At 50.9% G+C, this 18,269-nt stretch overlaps 1 protein-coding gene across 1 annotated transcript in view; it reads left to right on the plus strand.

The window, feature by feature from the left end:
• Nucleotides 1-12,799, plus strand: part of LOC308465777 (sodium/potassium-transporting ATPase subunit alpha-2) — a 45,016-nt gene extending 32,217 nt beyond the window's left edge. Inside the window, exons 15-23 of the mRNA XM_080986001.1 lie at nt 978-1,128; nt 2,169-2,337; nt 2,682-2,836; nt 4,013-4,136; nt 5,641-5,786; nt 6,733-6,863; nt 8,033-8,134; nt 10,221-10,312; nt 12,682-12,799. Coding sequence (XP_080842127.1) covers nt 978-1,128; nt 2,169-2,337; nt 2,682-2,836; nt 4,013-4,136; nt 5,641-5,786; nt 6,733-6,863; nt 8,033-8,134; nt 10,221-10,312; nt 12,682-12,710 — 1,099 coding nt within the window. The 3' untranslated portion in view covers nt 12,711-12,799. The remainder of the gene's footprint in view (nt 1-977; nt 1,129-2,168; nt 2,338-2,681; nt 2,837-4,012; nt 4,137-5,640; nt 5,787-6,732; nt 6,864-8,032; nt 8,135-10,220; nt 10,313-12,681) is intronic.
• Nucleotides 12,800-18,269: the final 5,470 nt, after the last annotated feature.

Consider the following 18,269-nt stretch of genomic DNA (forward strand, 5'->3'; position numbering starts at 1 on the left):
TAATTGCTGCGCCATTCCCAAAAGCTCTTATTGCTTCTCGATCTCCATAAAGCATACTTTTGGTTAAAGTTTATCTCCACACAGACCTTAATCATCCTGCTTGGGTCAGTTCAACCGATGATTCTAATGAGGAGGGGTTCTTGTAAATCACATAGAAGGAAAGTAAAAAAGGTCCCCCCCCCCCATTCAGTCCCGTTGTCAACATACCCAGCCTTTGGTGTATCTTCATCCTAAAATATTCCTGTTTCTCCAGCCCGTTGTCTTCTTTCGCAGAGGTCACTTAAATTAGCAGACTTCACTCCCCTTCTTCACTTGAAATATGTGCATTTGCTTCTTTTGTAATTAATTATTCCAAATTGTTGCAGCTAGTGCGCGATCAGAGACAGCGTCCAGGAGAGCCGATGTCCACACAGGGGCATTCTGCCTAGGGCCCTCACCCCCTTCTTTCTAATTAGGAGGTGATTTATGGGCACAGCAGGCAAGGGCAGTGTTCCCCATTTCCTTGGGGCAACAAGGGAGGCTGCCTACTCCCATAACAGCCTCTTAATTACCCCGTGTGGGTCGGAGAGATGGTATTGTCGGCCATCTTCCAATGCGCCCCCAGTGGCCCCCCAGGTAGGCCGGCACTTCCGTCCCTGGGCAGCCCCCGCTTCCCCTCCGGCCTCCTCCAACCAAGTATCTCGTGGGCTTCCTTCACCAATGTGGAGAGCCAGTGTGGTCTAATGGTTAAGAGCGGTGGACTCATAATCTGGTGAACCGGGTTCGCTACCCCGCTCTTCCACATGCAGCTGCTGGGTGACCTTGGGCCAGTCACACTTCTCTGAAGTCTCTCAGCCCCACTCACCTCACAGAGTGTTTGTTGTGGGGGAGGAAGGGAAAAGAGATTGTTAGCCGCTTGGAGACTCCTTAGGGTAGTGATAAAGTGGGATATCAAATCCAAACCCTTCTTCTTCCTCCCTGGCCCCCTCTCCTCGTAGGGAAGCCAAGGCTTGTGTGGTCCATGGATCGGACCTCAAAGACATGACCTCTGAGCAGCTGGACGAGATCCTCAAGAACCACACGGAGATTGTCTTTGCCCGCACCTCCCCGCAGCAGAAGCTCATCATCGTGGAAGGTTGCCAGAGGCAGGTGAGGCAGATGCTCTGTTTTCGTTTTTTGCCAGGTACACAATAATTTTATTTTATTGTTTACCAATGCTATTTGCCAGTTTGCAAGGGGAACCCACTCTGACTCCTTCCAGGACCTTGCTGTTAAGAGCCTGGATACCTGGATAAGAGTATAGTAATAGTAATATTCTCTCCTGTGAAAAGATTGAGGAAAGCCAGGTCCGGACATTTAGAGATATTTTCCCTAGGGGTTGCTTTATATGACCCTTCAATGATCATCAGAGACCTTTTGCCATGTGCCTCCTATACGAGAGACAGGAGAGTGGCAACATGAGAAGGGGCCTTTTCTGTGGTGGCCCCCCATTTGTGGAATGCTCTCTCAGTGAGACTTGCTTGGCACCTTCACCACATATCTTTAGGTGCCAGGCGGAAACATGTCTTCGGCACCTGGCCATTGCCTGATTAAACAATCATTGGCCTTTTAAATGCATTTGTGGAAGAAGGGTTATTGATTTGTTTCTGTTTTATTAGGTATTTTGTGGTCTCATTTTGTATTTTCATTTTGTGAACTGCCCTGTGATCTTCAGTTAAAGGGTGCATACAAATTTTAATAATAATAATAATAATAATAGTAATAATAATACAGTCATACCTCAGGTTACAGACGCTTCAGGTTGCGTTTTTTTGGGTTACAGACCCGCTGAAACACGGAAGTACCAGAACGGGTTACTTCCGGGTTTCGGGGGTCGCACATGTGCAAAAGTGCTAAATTGCTCTTTGCACATGCACAGAAGCACCGAACTGCAACCCGTGTGTGCGCAGATGCAGGTTGTGAATGCAGTGGGTTGCGTACGTGCATACTGCACGGATCACGTTCGCAACCCGAGCATCCACTGTAATAATAATAGCAACAACAATAATAATAACAATAATATTTGGGTCAGTGCTTCCTGAGCCACTTTCCCCCATGTCTACCACATACATCAGACACAGTAGATCCTATCATTCTGCACCTTCTCCCAATGTCTGGCGCTGACCCCCATTCCCCCTCCTCTTCTTCAGGGGGCCATCGTGGCCGTGACCGGGGACGGGGTGAACGACTCGCCCGCCTTGAAGAAGGCCGACATTGGCATCGCCATGGGAATCGCTGGCTCTGACGTCTCCAAGCAGGCTGCGGACATGATCCTCCTGGACGACAACTTCGCCTCCATCGTTACGGGGGTGGAGGAAGGTGTGTGGAAGGGGCGCCGGGTCGAGCCAGGAGGCCCTGCTGCCCCTCTTTTGCCCGTCCCTCTAACCCCCTTGCCCCATATGTGCCTACCCAACTGATTTATCTGTTTTGTTTAGGCAAGCCTGTCCAGGCGTGTAGAATTGCTGGTGTATGTTTTCATTCATTTTTACTTTATTGCTGATTTTGTCTTTTGAATGTTTTAAAGAGCTGCTTTTACCGGTGGTTTTATTATTTCATTATCTTGTAAATCACTTTGATGGTGGTTTGTTTGTTTTTACAATTAAGAGGTGTATAAATTTTATGAAACAAACAAACGACCGGCGCCTCCATCCTCTGCCCGGCAGGTCGCCTGATCTTTGACAACCTGAAGAAGTCCATTGCCTACACCCTGACCAGCAACATTCCAGAGATCACCCCTTTCCTGCTCTTCATCATCGCCAACATCCCTCTTCCCCTGGGCACCGTCACCATCCTCTGCATCGACCTGGGCACCGACATGGTGAGCGTCACCAGGGCCCAGGGAGGGGGGCAGGAGACAAAAAAGGTTGCATTAAAACAAAATATTGTGCTACATTGGATGCGGGTGGTGCTGTGGGTTAAACCCCAGAGTCTCTAGGACTTGCCGATCAGAAGGGCAGGGGTTCGAATCCCGGCAACGGGGTGAGCTCCCGTTGCTCGGTCCCTGCTCCTGCCAACCTAGAGTTCGAAAGCACATCAAAGTGCAAGTAGATAAATAGGTACCGCTCTGGCGGGAAGGTAAACGGTGTTTCATTGCGCTGCTCTGGTTCGCCAGAAGCGGCTTAGTCATGCTGGCCACATGACCCAGAAGCTGTACGCCGGCTCTCTCGGCCAGTAAAGCGAGATGAGCGCCACAACCCCAGAGTCGGTCACGACTGGACCTAATGGTCAGGGGTCCCTTTACCTTTTTAATGACAGTAAAGAATCATCTCAAAACTTGTTCTGATATAAGTGCTTGCCAGAGAGCAGAGGCAGCCCCATGCTTCATCCCCACCCAAACACTATGAGCGCCGCAACCCCAGAGTCGGCCACAACTGGACATTCCAGCCAAGAGAGGACAAAGGGACTGTCTCCTTATGAGGCAGTTTCCAGGTGTATGTAACTTTTCTAAGCTAAGTCTGCCTTCTGGGATCTGATTGTGAACAGAATGTGAGTGAGTAAACTCTTTTTATGCTTTTATAGAAGACTGTGTCGCGTCTTATCTTTTATGAGGGAATAAGGGGAAAATACCAGAACAGTTATTATAGAGGCTTTAGTCAGCCTGAACAAACGCATCCGCTGTGAGTTTAAAGGGGGGAATGTTACTCTGCTAAATTGTGAACTTGTTAACACAAGTTGGAAAGGCTATAATCAAACAATATATCCTCTCATGCATCCCTGAACATTCCCACATATATTTCATAGCAGCTCATTCCAGTCATCCACGAAACTCTGAAATCGAACCCTAGAGCTTGCAGAGGTTGGGGGGGGGAGAGAGATCTTGCTCAAATGCCGGCTCTGAAAAGAACCCTGTGTGGGTTTTCAGTCAAGAGCACTTCTCCCACAAACACGGGGATCATCCCCAAAATATAAACAGGACCCCCTCCACAGCCTTATATCTGTTTCTGGTTCTTGCTGCCCCACTGCAATTCGCACCCCGCCGCTCCTTCTCCCTTAGGTGCCGGCCATCTCCCTGGCTTACGAGGCTGCGGAGAGCGACATCATGAAGAGGCAGCCGAGGAACCCCAAGACGGACAAGCTGGTGAACGAGCGTCTCATCAGCATGGCCTACGGGCAGATTGGTGAGGGGCCTGGCACATATCAGCAGGAGAAGCCCAGTTTCCAGCCCACAGACTGGGGGATAAGAAGGGGCAGTCCAGGGGAAGCGCTGTAGATGCCACCATGCCACTGTGGTTAGAGTATAGGACTAGCACCGGGGAGAGCCCTGGGTTCAAATCCTCACTCGGCCCTGAAGTTTCCTGGGTGTGAACTTGGCCAGTCACTGCCTCTCTTAGCCTAACCTACCTCACAAGGTTGCTGTTGTGGGGACTAAATGAAAAGGGGGGGAGAACCACACACATCCACTTGAGCTACTTGGAGGGAAAAGGGTGAGGCATACATGTCATAAATCAGTGGTTTCCAATTAGCTAAGCGTTGCAGACACCCTGTTTTTTAAAAGCCAAGCCATGGGCGCCATACTTTTTTTGGGGGGGGGGAATTGATATCTCTGTGGTAGCCACAGACCACCCCGCTGGGGTCTGCAGATCACCAGTTTGGAACCACTGTCCTAAATCAATATTGCAGATGGGGCACTACAGAGACAGACACAGCTGCCAGTAACACAACAACGTTATGTCATAAAAAGCATAATATCACTAGAATGTAACATTATGGCCAAGCTGTTAATTTAGTATCTATCAACATTTAAGCAAAATAGGGTAGGTCAAGAAAAAGAGAGTCCAATGACTTCACACCCGAAAGGAGCCCCAAAGCTGAATACCTTCGCAGGTTGTGATTTAGCTGACTCCTACATTGCAGAGGAAGGGGACGCGGGTGGCGCTGTGGTCTAAACCACAGAGCCTGGGCTTGCCGATCAGAAGGTCGGTGGTTCGAATCCCCACGACGGGGTGAGCTTCCGTTGCTCAGTCCCTGCTCCTGCCAACCTAGCAGTTCGGAAGCACAGCAAAGTGCAAGTAGATCAATAGGTACCACTCCGGCGGGAAGGTAAACGGCATTTCCGTGCGCTGCTCTGGTTCGCCAGAAGCGGCTTAGTCATGCTGGCCACATGACCCGGAAGCTGTGTGCCGGCTCCCTCGGCCAATAAAGCGAGATGAGCGCCGCAACCCCAGAGTCGTCTGCAACTGCACCTAATGGTCAGGGGTCCCTTTACCTTTACATTTTACAGGGGGTTGGACTAGATGACTCTTGGAGTCCCTTCCAAACCTATAGTTCTGTGATTCTATGAACTTCCACACACACACAAAAATTTATGCCTAGCCAAAAACTTGACCATCTCTTTCGAGTTCCTTATTAACTTGAATTCTCTTAATGATTTGTTTTTTATGTTTTTCTTGTGAACTCTTTACTCAGGGTCCCTAGGGCTTGCTATGGGGAGGCAGGTGGAAACCACCCCCCACCCACCCCATGGCAAACACAGACAGCCTCTCTCTCCTGCCGCCTCCGTCCTCCCCTTCTGCAGATTCTGCCCAGAAGGGGCAGGCAGCCCCTGAGGTCCCCTGGCGCTTCCTGCTGGCAGAGCTTTGCTCAGGTGCCCCTCAGGAGGAATGACTCTCTCCCTCCCCCCAGGTATGATCCAGGCCCTTGGGGGCTTCTTCACTTATTTTGTCATCCTGGCCGAAAATGGATTCCTCCCCTCCACCTTGCTGGGCATCCGCTTGGACTGGGACGACCGCTCCAAAAACGACCTGGAAGACAGCTATGGGCAGGAGTGGGTGAGTGGGGAGCCCTTGTTGAGGGGGCTTCTGCATGGAGATGCAGCATCATCCCTCTTCCTCATTTTAAAGATTTTTTCTTTTAATTTCAATTTACATCATAGCTTAGAGGTCCCGGGTCCTAAGGAAGTCAGACTATCCTCCACCAGGGCCAGGGCCTTCTCAGTGATGGCTCCGACCTGGTGGAATGCTCTGTCCCAGGAGACAAGGGCCCTGCAGGATTTAACCTCCTTCCGCAGGGCCTGAAAGACAGAGCGATTCCGCCTGGCTTTCAATTTGAACTTAGCCTGATCTCTTATTCCCCTTCCTTTCCTTCCCTCCCCTTCCCCTTTTTATGACGATTCCCCGCTCTGGGATCCCACAGCTAATTCTCCCCTGGTCTCCTCGCTGGCCCAAATAGGACTAATTTAGCCAGCTGGCCCTGGTGATCATCTAATGTTTATTGGATGGATTTCCCCCCTAAATTGATTTTTGAATCCTGAATTTATTGTTATTCACGTTTTATACTGTATTTTATGCTGTTTTCTGTTGCATCAATTAAGTGTTTTAAATTTGTTGTTAGCCGCCCTGCGCCCATTTTCTGAACTGGGAAGGGCGGGGTATAAATAAAATATTATTATTATTATTATTATTATTATTATGACCAGGCAGGTGCCTTCCCTCTACTGTTCTTGTCACCTGCTAGAAATATTTTTAAGCCTGTCCAGATGTATAGAAAGTCGATGGGGTGTTTTAATCTTTTTTTCGTCTGTTGTTATTTTTAACTTTTTGAAAGTTTTAAATCACGGTCGTTGCTTTTTTATAGTGATGGTTTTATTGCTTTATCCCCTTTGGAGGCAGAGTGGAGTGGCCCCCCATCCGGTGTTTTTGAACTGTGATTCCCAGATTGCAGGGGGAGTTTGAACCAGGTGAGCCCACAGATCTGTGGTTCTTTCTCTCTCTGCAGACCTATGAGCAGCGGAAGGTGGTGGAGTTCACCTGCCACACGGCCTTCTTCGCCAGCATCGTGGTGGTACAGTGGGCCGACCTCATCATCTGCAAGACCAGGAGGAACTCGGTCTTCCAGCAAGGCATGAAGTAAGTCCCAGCCTCACCCAAAAATAGATACGCCTCTGAACTTGGAGGTTCCATGTACCTCTCCTGGGACGCGGGTGGCGCTGTGGGTTAAACCACAGGGCCTAGGGCTTGCCGATCGGAAGGTTGGCGGTTCAAATCCCTGCGACAGGGTAAGCTCCCGTTGCTCGGTCCCTGCTCCTGCCAACCTAGCAGTTCGAAAGCACGTCAAAGTGCAAGTAGATCAATAGGTACTGATCCGGGAAGGTAAACGGCGTTTCCGTGCGCTGCTTTGGTTCGCCAGAAGTGGCTTAGTCCTGCTGGCCACATGACCCGGAAGCTGTACGCCGGCTCCCTCGGCCAGTAAAGCGAGCTGAGCGCCGCAACCCCAGAGTTGGTCATGACTGAACCTAATGGTCAAGGGTCCCTTTACCCTTTACCTAAAGGACTCCTGGATGGTTAAGTCCAGTCAAAGGCGACTATGGGGTTGCAGCGCTCATCTCGCTTTCAGGCCGAGAGATCCGGTGTTTGTTTGCAGACAGCTTTCCAGGTCATGTGGCCAGCAGGACTAAACCACTTCTGGCGCAACAGAACGCTGTGGCAGAAACTGGAGCAGCACATGGAAACACCGTTTACCTTCCCGCCGGAGTGGTACCTATTTATCTACTTGCACTTTGATGTGCTTTCGAACTGCTAGGTTGGCAGGAGCAGGGACCGAACAACGGGAGCTCACCCCGTCGCAGGGATTCGAAGTCCTAGGCTCTGTGGTTTAACCCACAGCGTCACCCGCGTTCCGTACCTTTCCTTTTTTGACCCTGGTTCATAGCCAACTAATCCCTGATCACAGAAACCTAGAACTGTGAAGTTGTAAGGGACCCCCAACGCTTATCCAGTCCACCCCCTGCGATGCAGGACTCGCAGCTAAAGCACTCCTAGCAGGTGCCCATCCATCAGAATATAGGAAACTGCTTTATCCCGCATCACACCCTTGCTATGCATCAAGCTCAGAATGATCTGCACTGACCGGCAGCAGCCAAAGAAAGTCTTTGGGGCTTCAGGCCTCCTGCGTTGTCCCTACACGATGTGAGCAGGAGGAAGCTGGGGGGTGGAGCGTGCCCTTAGTGGCCCTCAGTCCTCCTGAGCTCCTTCCTTGTGACCCCCCACCCCACCCTCCTCTCTCTTTTCCCCTCCAGGAACAAGATCCTGATCTTCGGCCTCCTGGAAGAGACAGCCTTGGCCGCTTTCCTCTCGTACTGCCCTGGGATGGGGGTGGCTTTGCGCATGTACCCACTCAAGTAAGCTCCTTGTCCAGACCTGGTGGGGCTGGATCAGCGGGTGGGGGGGGGGCTTTGTCTCTGCCCTTTACCCCTCTCTAGAGCAGAGCTCAGGCTTCTGGGGTTTTCTAGGGCGCATTCATTCATTTGCACGTCAATATATCTATCTCTATCATCATTCATTCATTCATTTACACAAATATTTGTATACCGCTGTGTCATCAAAAAATGCCTCCAAGTGGTTTAAAATGCAATACCACACAATAAAATCCATTTTTAAAAAATGAATCAGACACCAATGAACAATCGTGGGAAGATGTCTTCTTAAGCAGCTGCAGAATAGAAAATGTTTTCAGCCGGCATTTAAGATGTTAAAGACGGAAGGCGTGCCTGCTTAATCTCTAGTGGCAGGGAGTTCCACAGGGCCAGGCTGATGACGGCACTAAAAGGCCCGTTCCCCCTCGTTGCCAAATGAGCTTCACCACTAAAAAAGTTTCGGAGAAATTTGCACAGAAGTGGTAACGAATTCCTGTGGAAAATTCACAGACTGATGTGGAGGGAGCTGAATTTTAAGATTGGCCGGAGGAGAAAGTGAGAGGCTTTGGAAACTGGCAGATTTGCCCGTCTCCTGTCCTGCACTGTGCTCAGGACCTAAATCCTCGGCTGGGCCCACTTCTGCCCACTAATCCCTTTAAGAGCCAAGTTCTTGAGGCGGCCCCATCTGCCAGGATCTGGCAAGGCCTCAGCGCCAGGAGGGGGCAGCTTGGCAGCTGCTGATCAGGAGAAAGCAGAGAGAAAAGCTCCTCTCCATCTCTCAGGATAACACTGGAACTCACGGGCGCCCATGGAAGCTGAAGACTGGAAGTCCCAGGGCAGAGAAAAGAAAGTCCTTCTCCATCCTGTGTGCGGTGGAACTGTGGAACTCCCTCTCGCAGGAGATGATGATGATGATGATGATGATGATGATTTATACCCCGCCCTCCCCAGCCAGAGCCAGGCTCAGGGCGGCTGACACCAATAAAATAAAATCACAGTAAAAACATAATAGGGGGGAAAGAGAGGGAGGGGGGAACAACCCAATTTAAAATACAGGTTAAAATGCAATTTAAAATGCAGCCTCGTTTTAAAAGTAGCCCATAGATCAAGACCGTAAGGGGAGGGAAGCATAAGGGTCAGACTGAGTCCAAACCAAAGGCCAGGAGGAACAGCTCTGTCTTGCAGGCCCTGCGGAAAGGTGTCAAGTCCCGCAGGGCCCTAGTCTCTTGGGACAGAGCGTTCCACCACGTCGGGGCCAGCGCTGAAAAGGCCCTGGCTCTAGTTGAGACCAATCTAACCACCTTGTGACTTGGGACCTCCAAGGTGTTGTTATTTGTGGACCTTAAGGTCCTCCGCAGGGCAGACCAGGAGAGGCGGTCCCATAGGTACGAGGGTCCCAGGCTGAGATAGTGATGGCACCGAAAGTGGATTAGGGGCTGGGGGAGGGGGGAAGGAAGGCTCCCTGAGTCACTTCAAAAAATTTTCAAAAAATGAAAAAAATGGGATATGATTTATAACGAATTGAAAAAACTGTTTAAATATACCTTCCCCCCAAAAAACCAGAAGCCTTTTTGCTGGGGTTGATAGGAGATGAAATAAGAAAAGCAGATCAGAGACTATTTATGTACGCTACGACTGCCGCCAGAATCTTAGTAGCCCAAAAATGGAAAACTCAGGAAATACCAACACTAATGGGGGGGCAGACAAAAATGGTTGAATATGTAGAATTAGCAAAACTGATCCACAGGATCCATAACCAAGAGGAAACAAAGTTCAAAAATGAATGGAATATATAGGTAATAACTGTAGAAGTTTAAAGACTGTAGTAGGATTAAAATAAATTTTGTGATGTGCTACTAATATCCTGCGAAAAAAGAGAAAATTCAATATGAAAGCCTGTTGAAGGGAGGGAGGGAAGTCTGTGTGCGATAGAGCGTTTTGAAAATAAGTAGACATATGATTGTTGAATTTTAGAGTATTTATTTTGTTTGTGTATGTTAAAGAAAACTCAATAAAAAGCATTTGGGGGGAAAAACCAAAGCGCTTCTCTCCCTCCCTCTCTCCTCTCCAGGGTGACCTGGTGGTTCTGCGCTTTCCCGTACAGCCTCCTCATTTTCATCTACGACGAAGTCAGGAAGCTCCTCATACGCCGCTACCCTGGTGGTGAGTGTCGTTCTGGACCCCCCACCCAAAAAGGATGTGCAGGGCTTCCCTCGGGGCCCCCTGGTTGGCCGCCGTGAAAATGGGAGGCCGGACTGGATGGACCCCCGTCTTAGGCTCCGATGGGCCAGTGACCGGAGGATGAATCGACTGGTGGCTTCTAGCCACAGTGGCTACATCCTCCGTCCTCTGTCGGAGGCAGGGCACCTCTGAATGCCAGGGAACGCTCATGTGCTGGTCCCATGGGTTACCTGAGAGGCGAGGTCCAAGTCCGGTCCGTGGTCAAAGGGGCAACGTGGAGGCAGTCCGTAGTAGCTGAAGCTGGGTGAGGGCAGGGAGTCGGGTGAAGTCAGGAACAGGCATGCAAGTGTTGTAAACAAAAATTGCCCTTTTCCCTTATGGCGTATCCAAGAGCCCGTATAGAGTCCTTACGTGGGTTCCCTATTGGTAGGAGAGAATAACAGAGGCCAACCAGAGAATATTGAGAAGCAAAGCAGCTAGTAAGCTTGATCTTTATTGATCTGTTGCAACAGGGTGCTCCCCTCACTCGCAGGAGAGGAGGAGGACCCAGAAAAATGGCATGCAAGGCCTTATAAAGACTTTTGAAATTCCCATCCTGTAGATCAAGACCACCCCCAGAAACATCATACATATATCACAGAAGGGGTGTAACCTAAGACCACCCCTCAGATACATCACAGAAAAGGCGGTCTAAAACAGAAATTTGAATATTGTTTTTCTCCTGTTGTTGTTTATCTCCTGTCTGGCAGGTTACTTGATTGGATTTCCTGGGGAGCCTGGCCAGTCTTTTGTAATGATAAATACTGTATTTTTTGCACCATAACACTCACTTTTTTCCTCCTAGAAAGTAAGGGGAAATGTCTGTGCATGTTATGGAGGGAATGCCTACGGGTGGCATGCCTACGGATTTTCCTCCTCTAAAAACTATGTGCGTGTTATGGTCGGGTGTGTGTTATAGACCGAAAAATACGGTACTTAGTTCCTGGCCATTTTACAGGCTCACACCCTATTCATACACAGACATACCCTTAAGACAGGATTTGTGAAGGAAAAGATAATGGGGAGGCTTTTCCATTTTGACCTTGCAGAGAAAAGATTTGGTCAGTTTAGGAATCAAAATGGTTCCAGGTTGGCCTTCCTGTGCTGATCTATATATGTGCTTGGTTGGTACACTTATGAACATTACCATATATCTAAGACCATAAAATTCCTATCACACAAGCAGGGAGCCAGGGCGGGTCAGGAGCTCAGGCAGGAAAGCAGGACAGGGTTCAGGCAGGAACTGGCAACCAACAATGTTGCTCCCGCAATCTGGGACTGGGGCTGGCTGGCTCTTATCTGCCCCGAGGCATAGGGCGGCCCCGGTCCACAGGTGACTCGCCTCTCCTGGCCTGGAGGTGAGCACTCCTCCTGCGGGAACTCAGTTCCCTCCACCTCTCTGCCCTGAGCCTCTGCAGCTCAGGAGAGGCTGGAGGGTGACCGGACCCAGAGGCAACCTCAGCTTCCCCTGACGGGGCTGAGAGTGGAGCACCTGCAGGCAATGGGTCCTCCCTCACCTCAGGAGCCAGAGCAGACTCAGCTGGTGCCTGCACCTGAGGATCCAGCACAGGTGAGGACCCTTCAGGCTCAGGCCCCAGCCCCGGCTCAGCTGGTTCTGGAGGCGGGGAATCCTGTGAAGGCTGGGATCCCTCAGGTTCAGCATCTGAGTCTGAATCCCAGGCCATCACACCTCAAGTTGGCTTGATCCAGCAGCCAGGCACTCCCTATGGGGGGCTCCTGTGGCAGCAGAACCTCCAGGCCCAGTGGCAGTCTGCCCTGAAAATCAAGATAATGGGGGGACACAAATGGAGAGGTGTTGTTGCCCTCAGATCCTGCCAGTGGGTTTCCCGCTGGTTGGCCTCTGTGGGAGCAGGAGTCTCCCTTGGGCCTGATCCAGCGGCTCTTTGGATGTTCCTATGGAGCCTCCAGGTCCAGAGGCAGTCTATCTCGATTCCTGGGTTCTCAGGGGCTTTTTGGCCACTGTGGCCCAGGGCTGTGGGGTAAAGGGGTCTCCTTTGGCCTGATCCAGCCGCTGCAACACCCTCCTCATGTTCTCATGCAAGTGTATCTTTTCCCAACTCAACCGTCTGTTCCAGACGGTTTCATGTTTAATAGGTTATTGTATTTTAATATTCCATTGGAAGCCGCCCAGAGTGGCTGGAGAAACCCGGCCAGATGGGCAGGGTATAAATAAATTATTATTATTATTATTATTAATATTATTATTATTATTATTATTATTATTATTATTATTCCACACACACTAACTCTTCTCTCTCTCTCTCTCTCTCTTCTCCCTCTTCCTTTCCCAGGCTGGGTGGAAAAGGAGACCTACTACTAAAGGCAGCAAGCCACCCCCTCCTTACAACCTGTAGTCGAAAGCCAGACGATGTAGTCAGAAAGAGGCAATAAAAGTTAATTTAACCTGTTCTCCAGGCCTTGCCCCTTGCTGTCCCTTCGGAAGAGGAGACCCTTGTGGTGCCAGGAAAAGCGGGGAGTCTCACACCTCTTGCATGCTTGGAAGTGGGGGCTGCGGGGGCAAATCAAAATAATCTGGCGGGTGTTGTGTTTGGGGCCGGCCTGTTGAAACCCAGTGGGTGGGGAGCTCATCGAATCGTAGAGTTGCAAGGGACCCCCAAAGGTCATCTATCCCAACCCCATGCAACGCAGGAATCACAGCTCCTGATTCCATTCCCTGGGCAGGCTAGCTGTATCCCAGGTGAATGCAAAGCAGCGTGCGCCTTCGCCCCGCCCCCCCCCCCGCCCTGCCTGCCAGCTGCCGTTGGCCCCAGACCCGTTCCTAACTGCCCCAGGTGCTAATGGCACAGAAAGGGGATCTGGGCAGCCGGTATAAAAATAAGACTCTGGATCAGCAGAAAGGGCCGAAATAGTGTCAGAGCTCACTTAAGCTGCAGGGCCCCGGGGCGGCATTTGTGGCTGATTAAAATAACAGCAGCTGTCCCCGGCCAAGTGCTGCAGCGAGGGTTAAAAATAGCCCCAGCCGAGGCATCACTGGCCTTAAGGGCCACTGCAGGATGGAAAGGAGGAGGCGGCAGCAGCGGCCCTGGACAGGTCCAGGCGTCTGGGCTGCACTCCGCGTGGTTCCCTTAAGACATTGCGCGGGGATGGACTGGATGAGCTTTGGGGGCTCTTCACACACCACCACCGTTGTGTGATTCCAAGGAAGAGGAAAACCTCTCCTTACGCAGGGCTGGAGCTCCGTGGCAGAGCAGGTGCTGTTTCTGAAACCCTCGAGAGCCACCTGCCAGTCAGTGCAGACAACATGTAGCTAGGTGGACTTGATAAGGCAGCGTCCTACACTCCCTAAAACCTTTTTGTTGCGGCAACAGGGTATGTGTAGCTGTGACACCCACAAACACAAAGGTCCTCTGTTGGCATGTGTGTGTGTTTGTCGCCTTCTGTTCCAAGGTACGTGCGCCCCCACCCTGTGCAGAAACAATTAAAATCCTGATAATGAGGTACAGAGGGGGGTTGCGTCATTTGCAGAGCTGCAAACGGAATTGTCATTTATTATGTTCCTTTCTTGCCTATCTCTGGGGAAAGCATTCCGCAATCGGGGAGCCACCATTGAAAAGGCCCGACTTCATCCTGCAAACCCTCTGGGCCTGTTTGGAGAACTAAGTAAGCCCCCCCCCTCGAAAGGTGGCAATGATCAGGAGTCCAACCAAGGTGTTTCAGCACAGCTGCTGGAAACGGACAAATGGCCCCAGATACAGTCGGCAACAATGAGGCCTAGCAACATGCGTGACAGGTTTTAAAGAAAAGCAGTAAACCCTGTGGAGTCTACAGAAGGTGTTGCTTTGGCCAGGGTCTTTGCACTGTGCAAAGCATCTACCACCCGAGTGATTCGAATCTAGCCCTGGAATGCAGGAGTCACAGTTTACCAGCTCTCGAACGCAGGCCTTTGTCTGCTAAGACTCAAATACGTCTGCTGTCTTCAAAACAGCAGGAGAAGGAATTGCAGGAGCCAGGGGCCTCCAGCGAGAGAGGAGGAGGCTGATATGCAAAACACCGCTTATTCCACACAACCCAAGAGCCCCTCACAAAGGGGGCTATTAATCAGGAATGGCAGGTGGATATTGGCAAACACCAGTGCAGGGAAGAGTTCGTTCCCCAGGCTAATAACAAGACTAGCCAGGAGAAGTAGGGAATGTGGCAGGCTAAGACAGGCAGGCGTGGCCAGAATCAGCAGTCAGCATGTGGTCAGGAACAAACTGTGACCGAACCTTGCAGGCAAACATCAGCATAAATATTTGTACGTGCCACCCCAATCTCTGAGTGGTGAGAGATTCCAGGGGTCCCAGCGCTTACTCAGGTTCAGTTTCCTTGGAATGAGGTTCAGCAGAGACTGTGGTGTCTTTAGAATATCTGGTTTTCTTTACATATATATACCACCCAAGCGTAAGATGGAGAGGCTTTCTCCTCCAGGAAACCCAACCCCACTTCTGACACCAGTGTTGCGCACCGGCCCAGTCTCTGAGCAGCGAGAAAGTTCAGGGGTTCCAGTTGCTTACTGGGTTCGGTTTCTTTGCAGTGAGGGACAGTGTGTGGTGTCTTTAGGATATACGGTTTTATTTGCACATATATACAACCTGAGCACAGGGTGGAGAGGCTCACAGCATCAACACCCCAAAAGATCTCGCTTCTCCATTAGTCTCTGCTTTGGGGCAAACAGGTCTCTGGGTCTCCCACTTCCAGCCTGCTTTCTGAGCAACTCTCTCTCACACAACACTGACTATCACTCAGCAGGTAGGTGAGTGGAGGGTGGGGGCAGGGGAGGAGAAAGACCCACCCATTTTGCCCGAGGGCACAGAACATTTTTGGTTATCCTAGTCTTGGTTGCCTAGACAAAAGGGCTGGGAATGTCCGTAGGTGATTAACCTGGAGCCTTCTGCGTGCCAAGCTCTCCTACTGAGATGTGGCCTTTACCCTAAGCATAAAGTAAGATTCTGGTCCTCATGGTTCTGAATTAAGGGCTGGTTTAAACAGGCACTTCAGAAGCTGCCTTTTCCTGGAGTTTGGTCCATCTAGCTCAGTCCTGCCTGCCTACACTGGCTGGCAGCAGTGGCTCTGCAGCTGGGACACTGTGTGGAAAAGCCACACACCCCAGGCCCACCGACTCCCCAGTCCCCACCCCAAAAAACAAATCCGCTTTGGGTACAAGATGTGCTCTGCAGGCAGGGAGGGGCGTCTTCCAGCAGCCCTGGAGGTGCTGACTGCGGTGAGCCCAAAATAGCGAGGGTGGCGGGTGGGCCTGCGAGGCAGAGCGAAGGTAGAGGGAGAGAGAAGGAGCCGGGCGGGAGGGGGCCTTGCTCAGGTTTCGTTTGCTGGAGGGGCTTAAATATCCACCTGGGGTTAAAAATAAGGATGCTCAGGCTCCTGCGGGTCATTTGAAACCAGCCTTGGCTCTGCAAGGTGTGGAGGGGGGGCAGAGGGGGGTGACAAATTTGGGGAGGGGTTGGATGAAGGGCCTGGAGCCTGCCGGGTGGGTGAGTGGGTGGGTGGGTGGGTGCTGGACATTTCAGGGAGGGAGGGTATTCTTTACTTTCAGAGACACCGCCTCCCCAAAGCCCCCCACCCCAGTTTCCTGTCTCCGGAATTTATTGATTGATTGGTTTCATAATACTTATAAACCTCTTCATTTTTTTAAAAAAACAACCCTCAAAGCAATTCACACAAAAAACAGTGAAATTGCCAATTTGAAAAACAGCTAAAAGCAAGTAATTTAAAAACATAAAAAATAAATATAAGTGTTAAAACACATGACTAGATATAGGCTTTGCCTAAACAAAAATGTTTTTGCCATGCACCAAAAAGAGTGCAGCAAAGAAGATGTCTGCCTGGTGTCCACAGGCAGGGAGTTCCAGAGGGCCATGCAAAAAGATCAGTTTCAAAGAAGTGTGGAACGAGGATTGTGAGACCAGGTCTGCAGGTGGCAGGTGGCAAGGCGATCTTGCGGGTGCACCAGTCCCAAGCAGGTGAGGGGTTTGTAGAAAACACCTTGAACTTGGGAGTTGCCTGTCCAGCAAGCTGCCTGATCTTGCAAGAAAAGGGTTTGATGTACGAACACCTTGAACCTGGCCTGGTAGGTCACATGCATCACACATATTGGGAGGACAACAACTATTTAAAACATGCAAAAAAAAAAATTAAGATGCAACAATAAGCTAAAAAACCAGGTTAAGGCACATGTCAGCATCCCTACATATCTAGGCAGGCTTGCCTAACAAGAATGTTTTTAGCAGAAGCAGTACAGGGAAGGTGCATGGATGGTGTCAAGAGGCAGGGAGTTCCAAAGTCTGGGTGCTGCCACACTAAAAGAGTGATTTCTTAAGAACGCAGAACTAGTGCAGATCAAAGCAGTTGCGTGAGCACATGTGAGGTAAGGCAATATTGCAAATTGGTCCCAAATTGTTAAGGGCTTTGCATCCTATTAGTAACCCCTTGAACTTTGCCCGGTATCACACATGTATCACTCAAGTCAGGATAAGGGCAGAGGAGGCCCCCCTCACAGGTCAGACCCCCATAGGCCTGGGGTAGCCGGTGGGGTGCCCTCCTGAAGGGGCTGGACTCCAACAACCCCACGAGTCAACGGGGCCATCGCCCAGGGAGGGGGAGGACAGTATCAGGAGTTGGCTGTCCAGCAAGCTGCCTGATCTTGCAAGAAAAGCGTTGGGTGGGGCTTAGCAGGCAACTAACCTGTGGCCTCCCAGATGTTGCTCGACTCCAGCTCCCATCCCCATCCCTGACCCCCTGGCCATGTGGGCTGCGGCTGGGGTCACCACGCTGGCCACCCCTGACTTCTACGGACTCCACCACCTAGCTTTCAGGAGGGGCTCCTCTGCCCCCTACCTGCGGATGCTGCCAGCGGGGTTGAACCTAAGTTTTTCTGCTTGTGAGGCAGGTGCTGCACCATGGAACTACGGCCCGCCCCTGCTGGCTGTGCGTCACAGCACCAAAGCGTCACTCTTCCTGTCCAGCCCAGCGCCAGGCGTCAATCAACGCGGCGGCTGGGTGCAAAGAGGAACAGGCGAGGGCCCAGACGCAGTCAGCTCCCTGCGTTTAGACCTTTGATTTATGGCGCCCTGGATTCCCAGGCCTGGCAGGCTCCTTGTGCTGCTCGTCTCCCGTCCACTGAGGGCCTCCAAGTCGCGGCATCCTGCTCTCTTTAAGGACCAAAGAAGAGGCCAGCGCAGAATTAGTCTGCATTGTCTATCTGTGGCTTGCAGCCAGACTGGCTGTCACCAGAGGATGGGGAGAAATGCGGGGCGTTTTTCTTAGTGTCCAGTTTAAGAAGGCCTTGCCTATTTCAAGGGAAACATCGACTCATTCGGTACGAACAACGGGACCTAAGAGCCTGCCGGATCAGACCAAAGGGAGCCCATCTAGTCCAGCCGCCTGTTCTCTCAGTGCCTGTGGGAAACCCGTGGACAGGATCCGAACACAAGAGCAACTCTTGCCTCCTGTGTTTTCCAGCAAATGGTGTTCAGAATCATGGCTGCCTGCGACTGTGGCCAAGAGCCTTCGATAGCCCTCTCCTCCTCCACAAATTTGTCCAATCCTCTTTTAAATGAATGAATTTTATTATTTCGGTCACAGACCAGTTCCAGCCCACATACAATATCAAGGAAGTCATAAAACACCATAGGGATACATTTGAATTTGCAATTAGGTGTAACAGGGACAATACAGATATTTGTTGTTTAGTCGTTTAGCCGTGTCCGCCTCTTCGTGACCCCCTGGACCAGAGCACGCCAGGCCCTCCTGTCTTCCACTGCCTTCCACAGTTTGGTCAAACTCATGTTCGTAGCTTCGAGAACACTGTCCCACCATCTTGTCCTCTGTCGTCCCCTTCTCCTTGTGCCCTCCATCTTTCCCA

The sequence above is a fragment of the Podarcis pityusensis genome, assembly GCF_964106645.2.
Source record: "Podarcis pityusensis genome assembly, chromosome: 16".
Classification (NCBI taxonomy): domain Eukaryota; kingdom Metazoa; phylum Chordata; class Lepidosauria; order Squamata; family Lacertidae; genus Podarcis; species Podarcis pityusensis.